This window comes from Camelus dromedarius, chromosome 10 (assembly GCF_036321535.1).
Source record: "Camelus dromedarius isolate mCamDro1 chromosome 10, mCamDro1.pat, whole genome shotgun sequence".
NCBI lineage: Eukaryota > Metazoa > Chordata > Mammalia > Artiodactyla > Camelidae > Camelus > Camelus dromedarius.
Window position 1 is genome coordinate 71,332,269 of NC_087445.1, and position 17,113 is coordinate 71,349,381.

A 17,113-nucleotide genomic window follows, 5' to 3' on the forward strand; every position below is an offset into this window, starting at 1 on the left:
TGTGCCTTGCAGAAGAGTTCAGGGTCAATGTGTTGGGGAAAGGCTGGGTTAAACCAGGCATCCAGATCTCTTCTCAGAGGCTTTAATGTGCTGATGGGCTGTAAGGGTCTCCAAGAAGCCTGCAGAGTCTGCAGGTTCCCGCATTTTCTGTGCATGGAAGCTTTTCCCTTTGAGAGTCCTGCGGGATGGGGTTCTGAGGAACCAGTCTGGGAAATGCCGGCCTGAGAGCATTCAGCTGGGCAGCAGAACCGCTGTTTTACATCCAGGAAACTTTCTGAGCTGTGTCTGAGCCCAGGCCTAGCTATTCCTGAGACAGAAAACTGAGTCAGATGCAAGGCTGTCCGGTATCCAGGCGGGAGATCACCAGACAGTTTGGTTCTCAGCTCCTCTCCTTGGGAAACTCTGATATTTTTCTGTTTGGAGCTGAAAGCCTGGGGGCACGTTGCCGTGTGTGCATGTGCCCTGTTTGGAGCTGAACTAGTCTCCTCCGTCCTGTAACTCTCAAGGGGCCTGAGATCTCCTGCTCCTCCTCCTTCCTGTCCCGCTGCCCGGCCATGGTGCCAGCAGGCAGCCCAGGCAAAGAGTGTGGAACGCAGGCACCTCCAAGGACGATCTCTCTGCTGTCCTTGTGGCCAGAGCTGGGCCTTGGAGAGCCCTGTGAAGCAAGGAGTCCCAGTCAGCCCCAGGGGTGCAGGCCTTGAGGGTGTGGGGAGCGGAGTGAGCCCCTCTGTGTGCACGCTGGCAGGGATCTGAAGGGGCCCTCCCCCGGCGGCTCTGTCTAGTGCTAGGCCGCTGCTCTGTGACCAGCATCTAGTCAAGGCCTGACCTTTGGAGGAAGGCTCGTTTGGCCCCTGTCCTCACCAGGTGTGGCTCGATCGAGCAGTGGTGTCGCTTAGGCCAGAAGGAAGGCAGTGGTGGAGCCAGGCCAGGCCAAGCCAGAGGCCTAAGGACCCAGACCCCAGAGGACAGGCGAGCAGGCAGCTGCAGCCTTCAGGGAGCAGAGGAAGGGAGTGGAGGACCCACCTGGGAGCAGCGGGACGGGATGGGCAGAGTCAGGAACAGCAGCAGCAAAGCAAATACCCAAGGCACACTGATGCCCATGGGGTCAGGAAGCTGTTTCTCCAGCATGTCTGTGGAGCTCGGGGCCCGGGCCTGGTTACCCAGGAGAACAGGTCGCCCTGGGGTTGGCCCCTCTTCTGTGAGGCCACCGTGCTTATTGATCTGTGTTCCTTTTCCAGGCAGTAGTGAGAGCTCAGAGTTTAGTGAAGAGATGTCTTCAGGGCTGGAAAGGTGAGTGTGGCCTCAGCTCGGCCTCCCTCCCAGGGGAGTCACTCAGGGCCCGAGGGAGCTGGAGACCAGCCCCAACCCATCTCACCCCCAACCCCTGACCCCGCCTGTTAAGGCTGCCCTGTAGCTCCAGGGGCAGGGCCGACTAGGAGGGGAGGCAGCAGAGCAGGATGGGTGTGGGGTAGGGGTCCCAGCCCCCTGCTCTGAGCAGCCCCACTCATCATCTGGTCCAGAACTAGCCCAGGAGCCGGAGGCCCACGCCTCTTCCTCAGGCTGAGCCCCTAAGGAGATCTGGGTGCAGATTTGGTCTGAAATGTGGGCTCCTGAAACCAGAAGCTTGAGGACGGGCATGTGGCTCCGCCTGGTGGGGTCTGAGAGCGTTGCACCCCAGCCGCCTCAGGCCCTGGGCCAACACCCGCCCTGCTGGGCACTGGTGAGGGCCAGAGGCACCCCTGGCCCAGGGATTCCTCCCTGCGATAAGCCCGCCTGGCCTCCCACCCCAAAATTCATCCCCTCGCACCTCCTCCACATGCTGGCCCTTTCTGAGCACCAGGCCCCTGGGGGGCTCTGGGGAGACAGGGACTCTGTGAACCGGGAGCTCCCACAGCCATGGCGCTGCCGCCGAAGGTGAAGGGCGTTGTGGTGACTCAAGTTCTGAGGGGAGGCAGGTTGCACCATCCTTCAGAGTAGCCCCTACACTAGTGTGCAGGGGCCCTTGTGCACACTCACGGCTATACACACTCTCACATGGACACATACACACTGTCCCCACGTGTACGTGTTCACTACTCATACACACGTACACTCAGGTATTCTCCCACAATTCGGGTGTACACACACCCATGTACATTCACACATACGCACACCTCATACATACATGTGTGTGCGCACGTGCACACACACACACACACACACACACCCTCCTCTGGTACTGAAGCCTCCCATCTCAGTCCCCACAGTCTTAAATGGCCAGAGAGGAGTCAGTCCTCACAGGGCAGGCGGACATAATATAGTGACAAATGATCTTTGTTGAGCATTCCCCGTGTGCCAGGCCGTCTCAGTCTCACCCAGTCATCAGGCCCTCCTCCGTAGTAGTTACTCATGAAACATCCCCGATTTATACATGTGGACAGCAAGGTGTGCCCTGCTTCATGCTCCCCTGGTGGGCAGAGCTGACCCTCATCACATCCTCCTGACCACCCAGCCTTCCTTGTCACCACCATGCTCAGGCCTCATCCACAGCCTCTGTGACAGCTGTGGGGACTGGCCCACGTCCATCAGCCAGTCTGTCTGTCCTTGTGAAACCCCAGGTGGGGCCCGGAGAAGGGGAGGGACAACGCCCTGAGCCCTCAGAGCTCCTCCCTCTGTCCTGCTCTGGGTGTCCCAGAGGGACGTTGGTCTCCTCTCATTTGGGGGTGCAGGCCGGTGGCCCCGCTGCCCTCCCTCTGCCCATGCCAGCAGTGGGTGTGAGCCAGACAGGCCCCAGGCAGACTCCGGATCTAATGAGCCAAAGTTTGACTTTTCTCAGCGCCGGCCAGGGGAGTCCTGGGGCGACCCTGAGGAAGGTGGCTTATGGGCAGCCTGGTGTCTCCCCAGTCACAGGGAGCACTCAGTGGGAACGCAGGCACGGTGCCAAGATCCTGAATGTCAACCAGACTTGAACCTCCTCATTAGCTCATTCATTCCTTCATTCATTCATTCACTCATTCATTCAAAGCTGTTAAGTGACTGCTCCCTGCCAGACACCACGCTAGTCACTGAGGGTAGAGGGTAGCAGATACAGTTCCTGTTAAGCACCTGTGACTGAGATTGGAGCTATAGGAAGGAAGATGGTGAGAGAATTCCTGCTTCAGGGAGACGGTACCGCACTCCATTCAGGGGGAACACTGAAGGCTGTAGCATTTCTCTTTTCTCTTTCAGTTAGAATTTGGCATTAGATTTACTGTCTGAATGTCTGTAATAGATGTTTTAGGGGTGGGATCTCTTGCAAGCACTGGCCTCACAGACAGCTCACCTGCGTGGATGCCCGGCCCTGCCTCCATTAGCCTTCAGAGCGGCCCCACAGGGAGAATTCCTGTTTCTCGTTTTCTTGGGACCTCACTCCTGGTCCAGCACCTCCTTGCTGAGGGGAGCAGGAGACCACCTGCTTTGGAAGATGCCAGTGGGGCTAGGATGTCCCCTCCAGTCCCTTCTGAGACCCAAGGCGGTCCTGACAATCCTGACGCAGCTGCCCCTTGGCCTCCAGCTCCTGTGGCCCAGCCTGCAGTCTCCATTTCCAGCTCCTCATGTCCACCAGAAAGAATCCACTCCCTCAAAAGCATGTGAGCATTCTAGACTCTCTGAAGACCCCATGGAGAGGACTTACTTCACGCACTTTGAAATCTTTGTAAAATGTTGCTCTTTTCTCTCACAGTTCAGTGACCACAGTTCACATTGCCACCTGGGCCTCCCTCGTTCCTGAGCTTTGCCCACCCAGTGTCCAGGCCCACTGGGTCTGTCCTCCACCCCCGGCCTCCCCCAGGTCACATCGCTGCTGCTTATTAAAAAGGGGCAGATTCCCTTTTCCCCAGAAGCCAGGGCCTTACCCTGCCTGGGCCCAGAGGCCAGCGGCTGCCCCCAAATAGCCTCCAAAGTACTTTTTAGCCCAACAGAGCCTCCCCTCTCGGACCCTGCCAGCTGTCCCTGGCAGACGCTGTAAGAACGCAGAGGGTGCATCTTTACCCCTGCCTGGGCAGAAAATGGCCTCGGAACTAGAGGCAAGTGCAGGAAAGGGCTGGGCTTCACCCGCAGGAATGAGGTCCCGGCTTCTCCAGCCCCCAGAGGCCAGGCTAGGTTGGGAGGCAGCACTTTGCCCCACAGCCCTGAAGTTTATGGGCCATAACCTTCAACTGACTTTCCTACCAGCCCTCTGGCCCTGGTGACAGTCTTGGCCTCGGCCAGGAAGAGAAACAGAGCCAGATACCAGCATGCAGGGCAGGGAGGCCCCGAGCCAGTGACCCCCACCCCCAGCACACACCCCTCTGTTAGTCTGAGGGCACACCTTAGCCTTTATGACACTGGGAACAGGCGGGCAGGTGGGTTCTCACTGTCCAGCCAAGGGTGGGATCATTTGGCCCGGTCTTGCAAGTTTGTCTTCCCCTAGTTCAACCGCATGAACGGACATTTCAGCTCTGGGGCCAAAAGGCATCCTTGGGTGGCAACCAGAGCCCAGGCTGTGCCCAGGGCTTGCCTGAAGTGTCCAGCCCTGAAGAGCACGTTGGAGCCCCCAGAGCCCCAGGGACCCACCGGTCTGCTCTCTGGGAGTGGGCCAGGCATGGCCACCAAGCCCTGTTCCTGCTGGGACTATGGAGTAAGGGTTCAGAGGGCAAGGGGGACCTTCCACTGCTGCTCTCATCCTCCTGTCCCCTCACCCATCTCAGCCTCAGCAAGGTCTCAGAACCTGTGGGCTGAGGAGGGACAGGAATAGACTGGAGCCATGAGGCGGCCAGACCCAGGGAGGTGTTGGTCATTTCTCAGCCTCCGGGCTGCCCTCAAGGCCCTCTCCTGTCTTTGGAGCCCAGAGGACAGGTGGTGGTCCTGGGTCAGGGCCCTCAAGAACCAGAGGCCGGAGTCACTGGGGAGGGTGGGACTCTCCCTCACATTAGACCTGCCGTTTTCTCACCTCAGGGTCCTGGGAGGTCTCAGAAAGGGAAGGGGGAGGGGGGGTTAGCCAGGCCTGCCGTTAAGAGTTAACTGCTGCTTCTTTGTGCCTGAGTCGGCACTAAAGTGAGAGCAAGAATATCAGCCTAGGAGCGAAACATTTTAAATGAGGTTTTTAGAAAGAGCAAAGCGGGTGATAGGGATGAACATGTATGCGTGTACATGTGAAAGTACAGAGTATCATTCATCGTGGTTAGCCCTGCCTGTAGAGTTACTGAGTGAGTTTCTTTCCTTAATTTTCTTTTTCTGTATCCTCCACATTTTGTACAATGGGTAAATGGTTCTTTAACACCCAGGGAAAAAAACAACAGTTAACTTTTTAAAAGAGGGTATAATCGGGAATGTTTACCGGTCTGTTTTTAAGAGGTGAAATATGAAAGCATGTCACGAAGTTCTTTACAAGGTACTCAGCCACCCATCTTCTCCAGTCTGGCATTGCCGGGCTGCGTGGAGGAGCCTGCTCACCTGGCTTATGGGCCAAAACATGGGTGGTGGAGAGACCAGGAGGCAGAGGGGTCCTTGGAGGAAGCCCCGGGTGAGAGAGGGGAGGAGAGCAGGAGGGGACGGCGCATCAGCCCCTCTGTACCCCGGGGCAGGGACGGGGAGGGCTGCAGCCGGGGGCAGGGCATGGCTCACAGCCGGGGTGGGAGACAGACTCAGTCAGCCATGCCAGGTGCCCAGCAGGTGGAAGAAGACGTGGGGCACACAGAGGGAGAGTCCACCAGGGCGACCCGAGCCAGACTGCGGATCCAGGGGTGGCTTCTGATAGGGGCGATGGTTCAACAGAAGCTGGAGGACGTTTGGGGAAGAGGACCACAGTGGGCCCTCCAAGGGGTCCTGGGACCGAGGAGGCTGTGAGACCAGAGTCGTGTTCCAGGAGGGGAGAGGTGGCCCAGGAATGCTGGGTATCCCCGAGTCTCTGCAGGAGATGGGGCTCCATGATGTGCCCTGGTCTCTGAAGTTCTTAGAGTGCCTCTGCAGTGAGGGACTGTGGTGGCTTCCGGACACTATCAGCTGCGCTGGAAGGGGCCTGAGGTCAAGGCTGCTTACTGTCTCAGTGACCTTGGGCATGTCTCTCAACCTCGCTGAGCCTCAGGTTCCCAACCCTACAGTGAGAATACTGGTAGGAAATAGTTGGCACACAGGTGGAGTTGCTACATTCGGGGAACTTACTCTGGGATTTGTATGAGTCTCACTCAGTAAGAACCTCTTGCTGTCAAGCAAGTGATCCAGGAGTCTAAGGCTGGGTGGAGAGAAGAGAAAATTCCCTAAATGGCAGTTCACTCATCATGGGATGGATGGACTACCATGAAGACAAGTGTCCACCAGCCCTGCTGGTCTCCAGCATGACACTGAACTGTGGGGAGGGCCCCTTTAAGAGGGTGCTGTAGGCAGCTGGCCCCACAGGTGCTCTGGGGTGTAGAGCTTGGCTTGTTGCTTTTAGCCTATGAAATCTTCCAACATCCTTAGGGAGACCCAGGGAAAGGAGAATCATGGCAGCAGAGCCCCAAGCCTGCTACCCTCAATTCAGAGCCTTTAAAAATACTCCTTTTCTTCCTGGAGACAATCAGAGGACTCTGGCAGATGCCCTGATACAAGAGTGCCTCTTGATTCCCAAACTGCACAGCATGTTGGGAGACGGAAGCGAGGCTTTGTGGGCGACCCTGGAGTGAGGGGTCCACCTCAGCTGAAGTGTAACCCTGAGGGTGGCCGTTTCCTTGGTGACTCTCACAAATGGCCTCACTGCCCCCCGCCCCATGGCGGAGGCCTAGGAACCCCACAGGCTCGTGCCCCTCACCCGCCCACCTCTCGGTCTGGTTTCCCCAGATCCATCCTGCTCTGTGTTCCCATTCTGCTGCTCTGCCTCTAGTGGCAGCCCAGTTGGGCGATGCTCCAAGCTTCTGATTTTGGTTTCCCCTCAATATTCCATCTCTTGCCTTGCTCTCAGCAACGGACACTGAAGTCTGACAAGTGAGGCTCCACCCATGAGCTCAGGCCCCTCTAGGAGAGAAGAGCAGGCAACTGTCCCTGGCCTTTTGCTTGACCTTGTCCTTGGGCCCTGACAGACGGGGCTGGGCCCTACCTGCTAGCTACTGCAGCTTCACAGGTAGCTGAGAAATCTCTGCCCACAGCCTCTCTGTCCGGTACCTATGACCCCTCAGAGTCGAGTCCTAGAAGGTGGGCAGGACCCTCCTTCCATCGTGTGTTGCCCCCTCTACCATACCTGCTGTGCTCCCCTCTTTCTGCAGCCTAGGTTTCTAGAAACTGTCAGCTTACACAGGGGAAGATGGACACCTCACAGCTCCCAAGTTTACACATTATATCTTCACTCAGCCTCAGAGCCTGACGCTCAGCCTCTCAAATCTGGTTCCTAAATGGATCAGGTGTTCTGTCCACTCAGCTAAGCATGTGGTACAAATATGGCTTCTAGGAACCCACTCAGTGAATCAGGGACACTGCCCAGAGAAAATGTGACTCCCAGATAGGAAAAGTCCTTTAACAAGTCCTGCTAGAAGGGACATCCCAGGGTCCAGCAGACTCAGGGAGGCAGCTTCCAGCCCGCAGATGAGGGTGGCTCGTCAGGAAGTGACCAGGCCCAAGCCCTGGTCTACTGGGACGGCTTCCCGTCACGGGTTTGCTGGCGCAGGTGGACACTGCTGATGAGCAGCGTCACCTGGACCCGTCCCCAGCTGCGCTCCTACAAGGGGCTCCATGCACTGGAGGTAGAAGAATGACTCCTGAGACCTCAGTGTAATTATTATCCAAGACTCCTCCTTGCTCCCCACTCCCAACCAGCAACAGAAACTCAGGGCTTTTTGAAATTTAACCCCCAAGATACCTACCACCTAGTGTGTACCAGAAAGCCATTGAGAGGAAGATGCCTTTCAGACCTGCCTCGGCTAATTTGAATTCTTACCATGCCATTGGCCCGGGCAGGACCCTGGCTACTTCCATCTCGACAGTAGCACTTGTCTTCTTCTTCCTAGTGTTGTGACCTTGGGCAAGTTACTCCACCTCTCTAAGCCTCAGACTCCTTATCTATAAGGTGGGGATAAAAATAGTGCCTGCCCCACAGTGTTGTGTGATTAAACAGGATAATGATTGAATACTGCTTAGCACATTGCCGGTACCCATCACCCCCATCATCCAAATCATCTCATCATCCCCATCATCACTGTCATCTTACCATTTGACCACCCTCATCCCATCATCATCATCATCACTATCATCCTGTAACCATCATCATCATCCCTGTTATCCTCTTCCTCCTCATCATCTTGAACACGCTTTGAGACTGAGGTGTTCTACTTGGTTGCCAGCCTACGTCTTCCCCAGACCAGACTTCCCATGAGGAGGGTTACCTACTGCAGCCAAGATCTATCCCTGGGAGGGAACAGTAAGATGGCCTTTCCGGGATACATTCTGTCAGCCACGTGTTCCCAGAGTGATGCTGGGAAAAGTGTCTGTGGTTCTGAAGTTGGGAGCCCCCATGTCAATTGGAGAAATCCCATGATGTCTGGAGTTCACCACTGCCCATTCATTTCGCATTTCTGGCCCTGAACATTCAAATAACAAATCTTCTCAAAGCAGGAAAGTGATCAGATGGTCTGGTTCCAGTGCCTGAAGATCCTGGCTGCTCTGTGCTGATGCTAGCAGACCAGCCAGAGCCACCCCACCTGTGACAGCCCTCCTCCAGTCCTCAAGGGCTTGCCTTGGGAGGGAAGGCTGGCCACCACCCTGTCTCTATGGTCCTAAAAGTTGGCTTTGGAGAAAAGTCACCATTACAGTGCCCTTCAAGGCCAGAGTCACCTCCCCAGGGTCCAGGTGGAGCAGGCTCTGATCTCCTCCACCTGGAGCAGATTGACTGATGGGCCCTCCACTCACATTGGAAAGACGTCCTCCCTTTGTGGGCATCTATGTCTCCATCCCTAATGACAGGCCAGTGGGGTGGGACGAGTAGCTTCACCTCCTTGAGCCCGTTTCCTCATCTAAGGTGGGTGAGAGCAGTGCCCCTCACAGAGTTGGGATGAACCGTGTATGAAAGTACTTAGCCATCTCATGGTAGGCAGATCATAAGTGGCAGCTGCTCTTAAGTGTCAGGCAGCCAAAACCATCAGGAGAATTCTCCCATTGGGGAAGCCAAGAGACCAGGGACCTGGGAAATGGCCCCATCCCAGGAGATCCAGAGTCTAAGAATTTGTGGCCATTCAGTCTCACAGACGCTGACAAAGCCCATTCAGTGTGAGCTGCAGCAGAAACTTACAGGTAATGGTGCCTCCGAGAGCAGAATGCCAGGAAGCTGCCCACAAGGTGCTGGCTCCAAAGGACCCAGACCCTATGGCCGACTCCTCCACGTGCGACAGCCCAACCTCTGTCCCACCCTGAAAAGTGCAAGAGGAACTTGGAGCATCAGACAGACCTGGGTTCAAATCCTGGCTTACTAGCCTCATGCCTCAGCTAAGTGTCCTCAAATCACTGAAACTCAGTTCCCCATTCTGGAGAGGATAATAGTGCTTAAACAAAACTCGGGCAAGATAACCAATGGCCTGACGCACAGGATCAGTCACTAACTAGTAACTCTTCCCTGGGCCACCCCAGTGGCCCCCAGTATCCCTGCACCCCAACCAGTCCAGTGCTCTGGGGAGCACCTCACTCCTTTAGGAAGAATGTAAGGAAAGATTGCTTAAAAGGCTAGACTGGCTGGAAGATGCTGATTGAAAGCTTTCTGTCAACAAATGTCTGTCCTGCCAAGCATCTGTTAAGTATTCAGCCATGGACTGTCTCAGAAAAGGGGAGAGAATGATGGAGAGAAGATAGCAGCGCTGATCACGTCACCCTGTCTGTGGAACAGTCCGCTGTCATCACACAGTTTCCTGGGGTACCAGAAACAAAAACTCAAGATAAGAAAGGTGGAAGACAAGGGGCCGAGGATCCAGCTCTGCGAGGGGAGGCTCCATCTCCATCTCCAAATAGACAGCGGCTCTGAGCAGGAATCCAGAGCAGACGAGGAGACGTCCTCCAGGCACAGGGATGTCACTGCAGAAGAGTTCACTGTCAGACCCGGCCCTGACTCAGAAGAGACCAGGGTTATGGCTGGGGAGGAACGCATCCCTGGAGGCAGTCTGTTAGCTGTCCAGGAAGCCTGTTCAAGCCTGGGGCTGAGGTGTGCCGTGGTGTCACACCCAGTTGTAAGGAGAGGGAGGAGACAGACTGGCCTGTGGGCTGGGAGTTGAGCTTGCCAGGGCGTCAGAACCACGGCTCATGGTGGGGCTGGGGGTGGGGTCAGCCTGTGACCATCATCTGTCACAAGGGTATGGTGGGGTAAGGGCTGAGACCCATTACATTCACGGACTTGGGGACCAAGCACATGCTGCAGCTCTCCATCACCTAAAGAGTAGCTGATGGACAAAAGGGACAGGGTCCTGCAGCAGTTGACCTGGATGACTGTCAGATTCCCACTAGCCCTGAACTTGGGCCTCTGGACAACAAACCCAAGATGGTCATCAGGAACAGTTCTGTCTTGAGTGGAGGAGGGAGGGGCAGGGAGCAATGCAGCCCCCTCTCAGAGGAACCTGAGATCAGTTATGGTGTGATGCACCTGTGCAATGAATGAGGACCTCCCCACACCACTGCCAGGTGTCTAGTGCTGTCGGGCAATGTGCAGCAACCTGGGACTGGCAGTGGACAACAGGGAATGCTTGAAAAAGAAGTCTGGACCTTGTCTGGCTTTATAAATTGGGTTACTTCATTGTTTGGCCAATGAAAAGCTATATATAGCCCAGAGAGAGACCCTACTGCAGTGGTGGGGAGAAGGTTGAGGACCGAGAAGACCCAGGAAGTCATTCTGCTAAGAGAGGAAAGGATAAAGAGAAGGGAGAAAGATGGAAGCCTCCTCCCACATAGGTTAAGCTCCCTGCTTACCTGGAAGCTGCACCTCCCCTGGAAAGGCTCACTGCTGGGGAACTACGGGTGACAGAGAAGCCAGATGGGTGGCCCACGGAGAGGTCCTGGATCATGAACTCTTGGACACTGCAGCAGGCCACAGAGCAGGTTTGCAGGGGACCGTCTGGGGCCAGCAAAGGAGACTGTCCAGTGGAGAAGACAGATGTAGCCCACAGAGGAATTCAGTTGTACCCTGGTGAATAATGATGCTGCACACGCCCCACCTCCCACACTGGGCCAACATGCAAGATGGCCCACAATTCTGCGTCTGTGTGTGCGCATTTCGTTGGATTGACCGTGGAATATTTGGGCTGTATGGCATATTCTGTTAAACATCTCAACCTCACGTTGGGATAAGTGGGTGTGCCTGGATTTTAGTTATCCCTTTGACACTAGAAGAAAGGTGAACATTTAATTAAAAGGTAAAGGAAACACTTAACTGGAAACTTGGGGGCTTGCCCAGGTGGAGGCTCTAGGGGTGTTGTGTTCCCTAACCTAGCAGCTCCAGATGTGCCCCAGATGTGCTTGCAGTGTGACTGGGGAGGCTGGGGGAAGAGTTGGTGTTGGGGCTTCCTGAGCTAATGGCCACAGAGTCTGAGATGCCCTTGCCTCTTTCAGGAATAGCTGGTCTTTCCAGGCTTTGACTAAAACTCAACCCTTTTCCTCTGAAGCAGGGGACGTCTCTATGCCACGCTGGGGCCCAACTGGCGGGTTCCAGTTCGGAATTCTCCCAGAACCCGGAGCTGCGTCTACAGGTATTCATTTACTCATGTGCTCATTTATTTGACAGGTAGCTCTAGGGTGCATATGGGATGCCAGGTACTGAGCTAGAGGCTGCGGATGAGGACACAGCCTTGACCTCAGTCTGTGGGGCTGTTGCTTCAGGAGAGATGGAAAAGGAATGGAAAATCACAGGTGCCAGTGATCCAGAGAGGAGGCCTCCCTGGAGGAAAGATTGGAAGAGTGACAGGAATTAGCCAAATAAAGGGAAGGGAGGCGTAGGGGCAACAATACCCCCAGCCCGAGGGACAGCGACAGCCCAGACCACGAGGCAGGAAGAGCGGGCTGGGCTGATTCAGGGAGTGAAGGAAAGTTATGAGAAATGAGAAAGAGGAGAGGGCGCCAGACGAGGCTGGAGGGGTGGGCTGGAGCCCCGTCCAGCAGGAGGTAAGGATGGTGGTCTCAAAGGCAATGGGGGTGGGGTTGGATGCGGGAGGGGAAGGGGCTGAGGGTAGTGGCACGACCAGGTCATCCTGGCTGCGGTGTGGAGAGCGCGAGAGAGAAGGCAGGAGTGGACTCAGGGAGGCCAGGGGAGAGCACCGGGCAGTTGTTCAAAGGATGATCAAGTTCTGGTCTGAGGTGGGGAGAGTGGGCTGGCTGAGATGGGCAGTCAGACATATTTAGGACATGGGATCAATGCATCCTTGGGATTGAAGAGGTTTTGGGGTGGGCGGGTGAGAGAAGAAAACCCCCAAGTTTCTGGCTCATGCAGCCTGGTGGATGGTGGTGCCTTTCACTGGGAGGTAGAAGAAGAGCAACCTGGGGGAAGATGCTGGGTTGCGGGAGTTGCCTACCCAGGAAGCAGAAGCTGGAGCTTGGGAGAGAGGCCTGGGCTGCTGCTGCACTTGGACTCTTCGCTTGTAGGTGGCACCTGACTCCCCATAGCAAGGAAGAGCTGCAGGGCACCAGGCTGTGGGGGGCCCTGCCTGGCTTCTCTCTCTACCCCCATCTCTCCCACTTCCTCGATACTCCTCCAAGTCTCCTGCCAACACAAGGAGGGGAACTGCAAAGACCCCAAGCTCCTCAGGCGGAGAGGAAGCCACCGCAGAGGTCAGGATAGGGTAGGGACGCTGCTAGGGCCTTGCAGCGCTCAGAAAGACAGGCCAGGTGTAAGTTCTCAGCAGTGGGTGAGCCAGGGCCACCTTCCTCCAGGCTCTCCATGCACTCGGGGCCCTCTGCTCCCTGGCCTTGCCCAGCACTGTTGATCCTCCCGCCTGTGGCAGCATCATGGACTCCGTGGTGGGGGACCTGTGGGCCCCAGGGAGTGAGAGGGTGCCTGACCTCAGCTCCTCTGGGACCATGTCTGAATGGTGGTCTCTCCCCAGCCCCACCGGCCCGTGCATCTGTACTGTGGGGAGCTCGGCAGCGGTGCCCACCATGGAGGGGCCTCTGAGAAGGAAAACTTTGCTCAAGGAGGGACGGAAGCCCGCGGTGAGTGCAGATGCACTTCTGTCCAGGGGGAGCGTGGGCACCAGGGAGGGCCTGGGCTCCACAGACCGACCAACCAGGGTTCCAGCCTTGGCTGTGCCACTGAGTGGGCAGGGCCTTGGTTTCCACATCTGTAAATTGGAATAAAATAGTCCCTCCATCCTGGGGGACTTGGCAGGAATGTCATGCGTGTGGCAGTGCACACAGTGAGCAGGCAGTGAGTGGGGCAGTGCCATCATCCTGAGGGCGAACAGAACCCTGGAGACCCGGGAGGCCGGGTGGACACTGCACCTGAGAGGGTCAGCACAGCGTGGGTGGTACCCCCATGCACATTCCCTCTCCCCGCCCGGCAGCATCATGAAATGCGTGCTGGAAAGGACAGGGACAGGGACTCAGGAGGCCTCTCAGGCTCCACTGCTAGCCATCAGGTCACCCTGTGCTGAAACTGGATGTCCCGGCTCCATGACCCCCATCAATGGCAGGGTCTCAGCCCCTCCCAGAGGCCTCTTTGTTAGTTCCACGGAGCATCCATGGCAAGTTGCCTGCAAACCGGCCTGTGAGCTGCGTCTCTAGGCAGCATCTGCTCGTGTCTACTCTGCCCTTCCTCTCCTGCTCTGGCTGCTGCTTGCCCCCGTCCACTGCCCACACAGCCACTTGGAGACTCCCCTCCTACCGACGCCCAGTGTGAAGATGCCAGGCCCCTAGCCCAGGTGCTGCTCTAGAATCTCCCGTCTTCGGGTGCCACGTGGTTCTTGTGGGAGAAGAATCTTCACCCCAGCCCTGGGCCAGACTCTGTCCCTTGGACCCAGAGTATCACAAAGCATGCTGTGACATGAGGCCCTATATCTGGCCTGCTATACAGACCTGTCTACTGCCTACCTGTACCCACAGCGAGGCAGTATCCTAAAGGCAGTGTTTTCCCAAATGCTGGTTGGCCCACTGGTGAGTGATGAAGTCAGTCCAGGGGGTCAGGACCCATATTTTCAAGTAGAATAGAATAGACTAGAAAATGTCAGAGTCCCTTCCACATAGTAAAGGTGAGTCTTGTTTCCTGAAGCTTCTTTCAGTTCGACATACATATATACACGTGTGTGGTGCACCCCTGCGGGTGTCGTCAAAAAGGTCAGAAAGCCACTACTTTCACTCTCTTAGGGGACACAGCTCCCCGCTCCCCATGTGAATAGGAGGACTTGGAGGTTGTGATGCAGGGCTGTCTGCTCCTGTACGCTCAACCCTGTCCTTCCAAGACAGGATATCTGCTCTGCCTTTGCAGAACCAAAAGGCCTACTGGTTTTTCCAAACCAAGGAGCAGAGCCCCGAACAGGGGATTCAGCCTTCATGTCTAAGGAACAGAAACCAAGCCCGCAGCTTGGCCCTGTCGGCCGTCCCCACTTCTGGCTATAAACACCCGCAAAGCACCGCCGTTCAGTCTCAGCCAGAGCACCCGCATCGCAGACGCTGTGGTTCTGCTGGGCTATGGTTTATCATGTCCCTGTTTTAAAACTGTTTTTCCCAGAACATTCTTGGGTTCAGGTCACCCGAGCAGATAGAAGTTATGCCTTGGCCCTGCCCTAAACAAGGTGGGGAAAGGAGAGGCTCTGGGAGTAAAGGAGCCAGAGAGGGGAGGGAGGGCTGAGGGCTGAGGGCTGAGGGCTGATGAGCTCAGAGGCGCTGGTGAGGAGTCTCCCTCCTCTGGGCCCTCGGGGGGAGTGGCATCGAGGCGGTGGGGGCAGGGAAGAGATGAGGCCTGCGCTGGCACTGATCTGGAGGAGGGGGCGCCCTACCACTCACGTGGCTGGGTCTCTAATCAGGCGGAGGGGGGACTCTGCCCCTTCCACTCGCAGCATTGTCACTCTGCCTCCCCTTCCTCCATAGCTGTCCTCGTGGACCAGGTACTGGGTCATACTCTCAGGATCCACCCTCCTGTACTACGGAGCCAAGTCCTTGCGGGGCACAGACAGGAAACACGTACGTTCCACAAAAAGGACTCTCCGTGCTGAGACTTCATTTAGTGCAACCTGCAGGGGAGTGGGTGGGGGCGGGGAAGGACCTTTGCCTGGCTCAGGTCAGCCTTCCTTGGGGAGCGGAGGGTGTGGGCCTCCTGGCCATGCTATTGTTCTTCTGCAGTACAAATCCACACCTGGCAAAAAGGTCTCCATTGTGGGCTGGATGGTGCAGCTGCCCGATGACCCTGAGCACCCGGACATCTTCCAGCTGAATAACCCCGACAAAGGTAGGCAGCAGCCAGGGCTGGTTCCTGCAGCTTCTCTCTACTCTGTTTCTTCCTTTGCCAAATGTGCATTTTGAAACAGTAGGAACTTTTGAGGCTGCTGCTTTCCCTTTGCTTTAGGGAAAAGCACAGGATCCCCTCATTGGTCCACAAATGCTGCTTAGATCGTGGTGGGTGGGAGCAGTGTGCATGGCACGTGGCTGCAGGAATCCTTTTCAACTATCCCCCCTGGAACTGTAGCCTCAGGGTCTTGGAATAAATAACATAACACTGGATAAGGCAGTGACCGTGTGGCTGGAAGGGGCTTGGGGCTCGGGAGGTTTCAGGATGCCCCAGCTTTGCCTGGGCCCTGAGACTCTGACCATGTCCACTCCAAGGCCAAATCAGAGAAGAACTCTTTTATAAAAGCTCCAGTTTTAACTTACCCAGTCATCTCCCATCTTCTCCTGGTTTTATCCTTCCCCCATGACCATGCAGAGAAGGACAGGTTCTGGGTGCCATCTTGTCCAAGAGCCTGGTCTGCACTGACGTTCAGAATAGGCCGTGCTAGTCTCCTCCGTAGCCCATATCTCATGACAAAACTCCAAATTCCCTGGGTCTTAGGTTCTAGACAGACCAGCTCACTGGAGCTGTAAAGTCCCCGAGCGTCTTTACACCTTCACAGGGGTGTTCCAACGCAGAGTTCACGCACCTACAAATCACCTGCAGATCTTGTTGAAATTCAAATTTGGATTTGGTGGATCTGGGGTGGAGACCAAGATTCTGTGTTTATAACAAGCTCCCAGGTAATGCAGACGCTGCTGCTGGTTGAGTGTCAGGGTTTGAATGTTGTTAGCTGGGAATTAAAGGAACGAGAGCCTCAAGGAGCCCGGGGAATGGAGAGGAGAGAAGCCGAGTTTGCTGTTCTGCTTCTGAGCAATGGAACCATGGACAGCTACCCACGTGTCAGTATGTCCTCAGTCTGGTCACCATTTGAGTTTCTTCCTCGAGTCTCCAGAACCAGATTAGAAGTGATTTCCTTAGGAAGTAAAGGCCATGCCTACACAAGCTTGACCGTACGACCACAGGCCACTCCTGGGGCTGAGCCCAGAGGAAACACTGTGCCCAAGCAGAGGGAAACATGACACAGCAGGTGGCCAGGGCCCATGGATGGAATTCAAGGGGTCTGCGAACTTGGGTGGGGAAAAAATCACATCTCCATTTTCCATGACCTCTAACTCCTTTCATTATAAGTGTTGAACGACTAACTAGAATGTTCACAGTACCTGTGATTTTATCTGCAAGAGACACCATGGATATTTCCACATCTAATATTATCACAGGTACCTCCAAGTCGCATTTTTGCTCACTTCTTTGCGGTCACAGTGCAGTATCAGCCCTGCCCCCAGATCTTGTTATGAGGGCATTAATAGAGAAGCGTGGAAAGAACTATATCACTCATTTATATTTTAGTAGTTTGGTAACTATATTTCAGTATTATTGATTTTCTTGTATTTATTGTATGTGTTTGAAACATTATTCTGAGACGGGTCCACAGGCTTTACCAAAGCCAAAGGTGTCAAGGCCAGAAAAATGGCTAAGAGCCCTTGTCCAAGAGACAGGCGGGGAGCCTGGGAGGCTCCTCCTCTGTGTACCCCGAGGTTGCCCTCGGCTGTTCCTGACCTTCCCTGGTGTAGGTACCCACGTTCATGCCGCCGTCACAGGCAGAGCCTCCCATGTGACCTTCCTCTTAACCAGCGGTTTCTC

The 17,113-nt window shown here is 55.6% G+C and overlaps 1 protein-coding gene across 9 annotated transcripts in view; it reads left to right on the forward strand.

The window, feature by feature from the left end:
* RALGPS1 (Ral GEF with PH domain and SH3 binding motif 1) overlaps positions 1-17,113 on the forward strand; it is a 259,983-nt gene that overhangs the window by 234,330 nt on the left and 8,540 nt on the right. For 3 of the 9 annotated variants that reach the window (XM_064490524.1, XM_064490523.1, XM_064490526.1), the window contains 5 exons: positions 1,239-1,290; positions 11,601-11,684; positions 13,035-13,140; positions 15,013-15,105; positions 15,265-15,370. In XM_064490524.1, coding sequence (XP_064346594.1) covers positions 1,239-1,290; positions 11,601-11,684; positions 13,035-13,140; positions 15,013-15,105; positions 15,265-15,370 — 441 coding nt within the window. The remainder of the gene's footprint in view (positions 1-1,238; positions 1,291-11,600; positions 11,685-13,034; positions 13,141-15,012; positions 15,106-15,264; positions 15,371-17,113) is intronic. The other 6 variants (XM_064490525.1, XM_064490527.1, XM_064490528.1 and 3 more) reach the window with 3 other exon arrangements.